Source organism: Hordeum vulgare, chromosome 5H (assembly GCF_904849725.1).
Source record: "Hordeum vulgare subsp. vulgare chromosome 5H, MorexV3_pseudomolecules_assembly, whole genome shotgun sequence".
Classification (NCBI taxonomy): Eukaryota; Viridiplantae; Streptophyta; class Magnoliopsida; order Poales; family Poaceae; genus Hordeum; species Hordeum vulgare.
In genome coordinates, this window is record NC_058522.1 from 25242626 (window position 1) to 25251545 (window position 8920).

General features: G+C 43.9%; 1 protein-coding gene across 1 annotated transcript; it reads left to right on the forward strand.

The window, feature by feature from the left end:
• Positions 1 to 1085: 1085 nt before the first annotated feature.
• Positions 1086 to 4565, forward strand: LOC123397776 (protoporphyrinogen oxidase, chloroplastic). The gene is made up of 9 exons (XM_045092307.1): positions 1086 to 1544; positions 1639 to 1824; positions 1917 to 2001; positions 2124 to 2271; positions 2352 to 2432; positions 2694 to 2865; positions 3465 to 3624; positions 3737 to 3840; positions 4095 to 4565. The coding sequence occupies exons 1-9, from the start codon at positions 1188 to 1190 to the stop codon at positions 4392 to 4394; spliced, it is 1593 nt and encodes a 530-aa protein (XP_044948242.1). The 5' UTR covers positions 1086 to 1187; the 3' UTR covers positions 4395 to 4565.
• The last annotated feature ends 4355 nt before the right edge of the window (positions 4566 to 8920 follow it).

An 8920-nucleotide genomic window follows, 5' to 3' on the forward strand; every position in this document is an offset into this window, starting at 1 on the left:
TTTCTAAAAGATGTTCACAAAAGAACTTAAAAAATAATCTAATCTGCCTATGCTTCTTGTTCTAATGTGTTGGCGTTTCCTTTACAACACGGGCATGAAGCAGTCGCAGTGGCTAGCTACTTCGCTTACCAAGAGTTTGATCATGAGTTCTAATTTTGGCTGAAGCTGCGCCCTTTTTCTGTATTTTTACACCCCTTGCAAGTGCTGATTTTTGTCACGCAACCTGCATGGCCTGTGCGAAGCCTCGGCATGCCATTCTGGCGCTGAATGCGGCACATAGGAGCTCCCGAGACTGAGCTCCACAAAGCTCTTTATTTTTCCAGAGAAACCTAAAAAAACTGGAAAACATATACATGTAGAAGAAAAAACTGGGCCTTTTGTGTGGAGTGCGCACACATGTGTTGTTTCTTGCTTGTTAAGAAGGTCCCACTGTGTAGTGAAAATGAGGAAAAAAGAAAAAGGAAGAAATTTTAAGAAGGTGAAAAAGAAGATCAGAAATATAGAGAGAAGAAAATGTGGTTACTTTTGAAAATTCTACCGTTGATAGTTTTTCCCAACAAAAAGTAGCAAAAAAAATGTCGCAAAAAGGTTTCGATATTGTCATTTAAAATACAAAATAAATGATATCGGTTTGTCTATGGACTCTTCTTGGTATTCTTTACCTGCCCTTTGGCGGGTGTTGTCTGGCGTTCTGTGGGGGTTATTTTGAGGACATATTTTGGACCCAACAATCACCGGCAATTCTTTGCCTGGTGCCATACCTTCCTACCCGAAGATGATAATTTCTATATAGTGGTATTGGCTGCGATTACCTGGGCTATTTGGTTAGCTCGAAATCGAGCGACTTTTGAGAAAAAAACTTATCAAATCTCTTTTTGAGGTTGTGTTTTCGCAAGCAGAATGCGACGCGAAGAGGATGCGCTCCGGAGCTGAAGCTATTTGGGCAGGGATTGTGTCGCTGATGAGTCTATGCAACTCTGGTCGCTATGCTTGAAACCGGCGAGCTTTTGCTAGGAATACGGAGATGGAGGACGACGATGAGGATGGAAAATGAGAGGTGATCGGGCCTGTGGGCATGCGGCCCGAACTTTGAAAGCCCACATCAACTAACCAACACAGCCGCAACCGGATCGCGTTATCCACCCCGCCCCGCCGCACTGGCATTCCTTCCCCCCCGAGCGACAGGAATGGCCGGTGCAGGTGCAACCATGGCCACCGCCACCGCGCCGCCGCTCCGCGGCAGGGTCACCCGGCGCCCGCACGGCGTCCGCCCGCGTTGCGCGGCCGCGGGCAGCGCGACCGAGACCCCCGCGGCGCCCGGCGTGCGTCTGTCCGCGGACTGCGTCATCGTGGGCGCCGGCATCAGCGGCCTCTGCACCGCGCAGGCGCTGGCCACCCGGCACGGCGTCGGCGACCTGCTCGTCACGGAGGCCCGCGACCGCCCGGGCGGCAACATCACCACCGTCGAGCGCCCCGACGAGGGGTACCTCTGGGAGGAGGGCCCCAACAGCTTCCAGCCCTCCGACCCCGTCCTCACCATGGCCGTACGCTTCTTGCTCGCTTCTCCTTCTCCGATTGCTCGAGACGTACATTACAGAATGATGTGAACGCTCCATGGATGGATTGGTTACTGCGCAGGTGGACAGCGGGCTCAAGGATGACCTGGTGTTCGGGGACCCCAACGCGCCCCGGTTCGTGCTGTGGGAGGGGAAGCTGAGGCCGGTGCCGTCCAAGCCAGGCGACCTGCCGTTCTTCAGCCTCATGAGCGTCCCCGGGAAGCTCAGGGCCGGCCTCGGCGCCCTCGGCATTCGCCCGCCTCCTCCAGTGTGTGCTGCATTCTTGACCCTTTTTCTGAATTTGTTGCTTTGCCGTCGACATTGATGGGCCTGAGCGAGCGTCTCCGGCGAAGGTTTCAGGGGCGCGAGGAGTCGGTGGAGGAGTTTGTGCGCCGCAACCTCGGTGCCGAGGTCTTTGAGCGCCTTATCGAACCTTTCTGCTCAGGTGCTCCCTCATTATAATCAATGAATCAATGCGCAATGCTTGTTTGTTACTACATATAGTCTGCTTGTTGTGCGCAATGACTGTGATAGCTAGGAATGTAACATTTCGATATTAACATTAAGGTGTGTATGCTGGTGATCCTTCGAAGCTCAGTATGAAGGCTGCATTTGGGAAGGTTTGGAGGTTGGAGGAGATTGGGGGTAGTATTATTGGTGGAACCATCAAGGCAATTCAGGATAAAGGGAAGAACCCCAAACCGCCAAGGGATCCGTAAGTGAAGACCACGTTTAAAAAAATAAAATTGGTCAGTTAACTGTTCCATTATACTAACCTGTTTTCACCACTTTTAGCCGACTTCCGGCACCAAAGGGACAGACGGTGGCATCTTTCAGGAAGGGTCTGGCCATGCTCCCGAATGCCATCGCATCTAGGTTTGTTATCGTTACTTTGTGCAGTTATGAATTTCTGTTATTATCAATACAAGTTGTTTGGTGTTTCGGTGTGGACCTTGTGCCGGTGGTTTGTTATCGTTACTTTGTGCAGTTATGAATTTCTGTTATTATCAATACAAGTTGTTTGGTGTTTCGGTGTGGACCTTGTGCCGGTGTACGTAGACATGATCATGAACCAGCAATGATGTAGTACTAGGTGTTGCCTAACCATGTTCTGTTCTGTATTTCCTTCTTTTTCAGGTTGGGTAGTAAAGTCAAGCTGTCATGGAAGCTTACGAGCATTACAAAGGCGGACAACCAAGGATATGTATTAGGTTATGAAACACCAGAAGGACTTGTTTCAGTGCAGGCTAAAAGTGTTATCATGACCATCCCGTCATATGTTGCTAGTGATATCTTACGCCCACTTTCAGTAAGTGCTTCTGTAATTAAAATTCATGTTTTTAAAATACAATGGGCCATTACTACTATTACTCTTAACTTTCTCCTTTCATAGCCTACTTCATTGGTAGGATGATGCCTTAATGTTTTGTTTCTCCTTTCACTTTGCTATCTTAATTTGAACCTGACAAGCCACTCCATGCTTTTCTTAATGCATATCTTACAAGGTGCACTAGATTACTTTACGTGATATTTGCTATTTTCCCTACACACTAGATAGCCTGCCCTATCATGTATGTTTCTATGGCCATCTTTTCTACTTGGCATGGGACATGCTTATTTCTTCCTGGACACAAGAGTTCCAAACTCTCTACATAAATTTAACTAGTTGGCAAACTTTATCTGGTGGGTGCTTATTCCTAACTTTCTAAATTTGTTACACACTAAATGGAATCTGTTCCACTAGCTGCCTGTCAGGGCGTTTCAAGCCTGGTTCGACGTGCCATTTGGCGAACATATATGTCTAACCCATAGTTTGAGTTGCAAGCAGCAACTTTATTTCACATTGCTTAGGTTTTCTAAAGTAGTCTAACCATACTTCCTCCTGTGTTCATTGAACCCCTCCTGCAGATTGATGCAGCAGATGCACTCTCAAAATTCTATTATCCGCCAGTTGCTGCTGTAACTGTTTCATATCCAAAAGAAGCTATTAGAAAAGAATGCTTAATTGATGGGGAGCTCCAGGGTTTCGGCCAGCTGCATCCACGTAGCCAAGGAGTCGAGACTTTAGGTATCTCGATCGGGAATAGATTCTTAGCTTCAAACAGCTACAAACATTACTCTTGCTTCTTTGTTTGCATTTATCTTGTCAGTGATTACTAATTAGTTGTGTTTTTATCTAGGGACAATATATAGCTCTTCTCTCTTTCCCAATCGTGCTCCTGCTGGAAGAGTGTTACTTCTGAACTATATCGGGGGTTCTACAAATACAGGGATCGTCTCCAAGGTTCTCTCAACCTGCCTGATCCTCATGTCGTTTCCTTATTACATGATATAATTTTACAGTATTCAGTTTGTGTTGATCACCTACTCCTTCCTTTGGGATTAATGTAAACAATTTGACTGCATATTTCACCACCAGCTGCAATTATGAAATTATGATAGATGTGAACCACTTGTTAGGTGCTACATTCAGTTGTGATGGCATTGTTAGATTGCTTGTTACTGATCGTATTCCTGTTGATCCTCTTCTATTTGCAGACCGAGAGTGACTTAGTAGAAGCTGTTGATCGTGATCTCAGAAAAATGTTGATAAACCCTAGAGCAGCAGACCCTTTAGCATTAGGGGTCAGAGTGTGGCCACAAGCAATACCACAGTTTTTGATTGGACACCTTGATCGCCTTGCTGCTGCAAAATCTGCACTGGGCCGAGGCGGGTACGACGGGTTATTCCTAGGAGGAAACTACGTAGCAGGAGTTGCCTTGGGCCGATGCATCGAGGGTGCGTACGAGAGTGCCTCACAAGTATCTGACTTCTTGACCAAGTATGCCTACAAGTGATGGAAGTAGTGCACCTCTTCATTTTGTTGCATATATGAGGTGAGGCTAGGATCGGTGAAAATCATGAGATTTGTTAGTGTTTCCTTAATCTACTTTGTAATATGTGCTCTTTCCTGTAGTTGGAGCATGTTCATTGGTATGAAATAAAGTAGAATAAGTTCTTCTGCAAAAGCAGTGATTTTTTTTTTTGAAGATTTTGTTGTATGCTAAGTAGTAGATCGCTTCCATGTGCCGAGCAACAATTTCCGTGGGATTTTACATAGCTCAATCTCAGTGATTAAACTTGACAATAAATTTCACCACCAAGATATGATTTTTTAATAATAAAATCATACTGTTTGATACTACATTTTAATACAAATTGAATGGGATTTTTTGACATGTAGTTCCTGTTTTGTCGATCAAATTCATGGTCAAAGTTGATCCTCGAAATACGTAGCATTTGATATGTTTGAGATCCTCTGCTAAAACTTTTACCATATATGACCAAGATTATACAACCTGGCTATTACTGTCTGATTCTATTAATCAGGAATTCAAATCCAAGTTCAAAAAACCGTTGTTTGTCATGTCCTCATGTTAGTCATGGTGATCGTGGAATCTTTGCCCCATCGAGGTCTGCATCCATGCCCTTCAGGGTCGTCACCTCTGGGACCTTCCTCGGCCGTAGGGGCGCGGAGTCATTGGAGTTGTCACACCTTGAGAGTTTGAAGATTTTCGATAATAGCCCGAAGAATTTGACAACATTTGAATGCACATACCAGATTGACCAATACATCTTCACGTTATGAAGATCATGTGGCCCAAGTTCAAGTGGTTGGTGGCCGTCACTTTTCGCATGCAACGTTGTCAACTCTCCATCTCCTAAGCTGTCGTTTTACCGCTTGCTTTCTTCCATTTTTGTTAGTATGTGCTTGTTTGGGACTGCTCTGTTTCAGAAAAGACAAGTCAAACTGACGGGGTAACTCCACGATATGCCGCTCCGTAAAAAAAAACTAGAATTCGGGGTACAACTTCAAAGTTTTTATGAAGCTCCTGAGTGGGTGCTCCAAAAAACTATAGAATCTAGAGTTGGGGGGGGGGGGATTACCCACCACTGCCATTAGTAAGTGGATACCCCTTCATTTCTTTCTCCTCAACCAATCAAATAGATTCTTTCCACCAATTTTTCTATTCTTGAAGTTGGAGCTAGATGAAAGCCAAACATTCTCTTGATAGTGCTATAGCTTCTGTATGAAACTGCTCCAAAGTGAATTTGATGAAGTGAAGCTGATTTTGATGAACTGAAGCAATCCCAAACATGTCCTATGTCACCTATACGCTGAGTAGGGTGTTTTGTGACCGGGCTTCATGGAGCATTTTTTTTTGAAAATTCAAACTTTTTTATTTCAAAAAAATTCTGAAAAATATTATGCAACTATACATGGATGAAATGTATACGTGTGTAAATTTTAGGATGAAATATTTTGAAATGCGATCTGTACAAAAAGGCAAATTTCTGGACTTTGAGAATGAATAGTATCATGTGTTGTAAAACGCCAGATTTTTTTATTGCATAGCCCTCATTTCAACGTATTTTGTCCTGAAAATTTACACACATGTACATCATGCCTCCTTGTATATTTGTATATATTCACAGAATTTTTTGAAATGTAAAAAAAATCATATTTCAACAAATTTTAAATTTTGTAACAGGAGGCATCCATGGAGCTCAACCTCCAAAAGCAATTTTCGACCTACGCCGAGTTATAGAGCCAGGAATGTAACTAGTGAGATCCATCCAACACTGGTGTGCCAACCACTACCAGCCACTGACAATGGGCCCTGGCCACACAGGCGTGCCACACAGGCAGCGAATACGTCTGCGTACGAAAAATTATGATCGGATTTGCACGCGCATGCAAGTTTGATAAATGTAATCATGCATTTTATAAGTTTATGCATCAAACTGAACGTCATGCGCAAGTTCTAAGACTCCTAGTGCATTTGCCTCAGCCAGTAGGGTTTACTTGTATTCCTGATAACTTTTAGGTTGGATTGTGGGTGCACTATTTCTCTGTTTTTTGAGAAAATCGGGTGTTGTTTCTTTGCATGCAGCAAGGCAGCTTGTTGTAGTTCTAGATTGTATTGTTAGTGATTGTGCACAAGTCCTAGTTTATACGGACAACGATTATGTATTTGTAAGTTGTAAGAGCGTCTACAGCCAGGTCAAATTCGACCCTCTATATATGTTTGTTGTTGCTATATATGTTGAAAGATTTGAATAGCCGGGTATGAGGGGAACAACTGTGGAAGTAGAGAAATAATGGGTGACTGATTATGGCTCGTGGAAAAAACCTTTCTCACCATGAGGCCATGACCCCATTTGATTTGAAAGTCAGAAGGGCAATGTGTTTACAAAATACACACAAAAATAGTACTGACTATCATTAGACCTGTCTACTGGAGTCTACAAAGAGGTCTTTATTTTATCGCGACAAGATTACATGAAACTTCATCATCAACATGCAGAACATTAACTAGGATTTGTCAATAGACGATTGTACTCCCTCCGTTCTCAAATATAAGTTGTTTTGAATATTTTAATATGAACTACTTACAGAGTGAAATGAGTGAACAAACACATTAAAACATGTGTATATACATTTGATTTAGAAAATTATTAAAACATCTTATATTTGTGAAAGCAGGGAGTACATCACATGGTTTAAATTATTTCTGGATTTGTGAAGCGACATCATTATGCAAGTCATCTAGGTCCACAGGTCAACTCTCCATTCCCGGACGGCATTAGAGTGTAAAATCCTATTAATAAGGATACTTAATTAGGCTATAATTATTACCCAAGTATAGACAAGTAGTGTCTTGACTCTTGGGTTTGTCCTGAGGGGGATGACTGACCTTGTGGCGCCGATGAATATGAAGAGTAAGGATGTTGAGGTGGTGGCCAACCATGGCTTCTCCATCTTCCTTGATCCTAAGAGGATCAAACTAGAGCTGCTGCCTCCATATGGTATGGTAAGTACTATCCTTCATAGAGCATACAATTTTGTTTCATGAGTTCTAATTAGATCTGGTAGTAACTTGTAACGACTAAGATGCGGTCCTTTCCGATCTGGGGAACGAGGCCCCGAATTGGAAAGAAGCGCATCTAAGCGTTTCACAAACATGGTAACATATCACATACATAATATCAACATAATGACAATAAGGGATTCAATTGCCATCTCATAAATATATCAGAGTACATCACGCATACAATCAAGGTAGTTCCGCTACGGACTACAAAACATGGGAAATGACTATGCTACCCTGCCTGCTGGCCCACGATCACGACCACGCCTCAATCTTCAGGGTAGTTCACGTATAGGCGGTCGTTCTCCTCATCACTACCACGATAGCTGCGTGCCGTCGGGATCACCTGTCTCGGGGGTACCTGAACCTGTTGGTGCTGTGAAGGAATCTGTGAGCCACGGGGACTCAGCAATCTATGACCTCGGTGCCAGAACTAGTCATGTTATTAGGTTGGAAAGGTGGAGTATTTAGGTTGCAACATCCTAAGGTTTTATATGGTGGCTAACTTACGTAGAACATGAATGAAGGTGGTCTAATCTAGCGAACGAAGACAGTTGATCACTAAGTGATCGTGAACACCTACCTACGTCAATCATAACCCCACCGTGTTCCTGATCGAAGAGAGGTCTTCAAAGAGGACAGTCACAGTTACGCACACAGTTGGCAATTTTATTAGCTTATGTTTAACTTATCTATTACCATATGTTAACAAAGTATTCCAAGTTGCCACATAACCGCGGGCACGACTTTTCGAAAGATTAAACCCTGCAGGGGTGCTCCAACTAGTCCATCACAAACGTACACAGGCCGCAAAGTAATCCTCTATCACGAATCTCGTGATCTCGTCGGATTCCTTAGAGGAAAACCTCAACTCTCGGGAGAACCAAAGCTTCACTGGGATTCCTATACGCAAGATATATCGCTAAGGTAAGACAAGACTAGCAGGACCTCCCGACGTGTCGACGACCCTGATAAGAGTCGCATATCTCAGTCTCAGGACACGCCGGATGAGACAGTGTACAGTGGCCTGATAGACATCTCCCGAGTTGCCCCGGGTTGGCCCCGCACACGACTCCAGTTTGGACCAACACTCATGAGAAGCACTAGCCCGGGTTGTTGATTAAAGATCCTCGGGGTGATCATTCCCTATGCAGATTATTATTAAGTGATTAGCAAATTAACACCAATGTTGGGTCCCACCGGACAAGTCTTAACACTACGCGATTTATCGAGGGGGTCCCCATAACAACCCCGAACGTGTTAGGAGCGATCAATATGGAATCAAACACCGGTATCCGGTAACTATGGCGGCAATAACGGAACAAAGCACCCGGCAAAGGCCAGGCCTTCTGTTATTTACCAAGTATATAGGTGCATTAATTAAATAAAATAATTAAGATAATGATATCAAGCTCATGTTATCACACGAGGCAAAGCACCTGCATCTAGCA

What these genes read in the sequence shown, in the direction of transcription:
- LOC123397776 (XM_045092307.1), top strand. Translation starts at nt 1,188, where the DNA reads ATGGCCGGTGCAGGTGCAACCATGGCCACCGCCACCGCGCCGCCGCTC. An exon ending in CCCAAACCGCCAAGGGATCC is followed by an intron (nt 2,272 to 2,351) that starts GTAAGTGAAGAC and finishes CACCACTTTTAG; the next exon opens with CCGACTTCCGGCACCAAAGG. An exon ending in CCAAGGAGTCGAGACTTTAG is followed by an intron (nt 3,625 to 3,736) that starts GTATCTCGATCG and finishes GTTTTTATCTAG; the next exon opens with GGACAATATATAGCTCTTCT.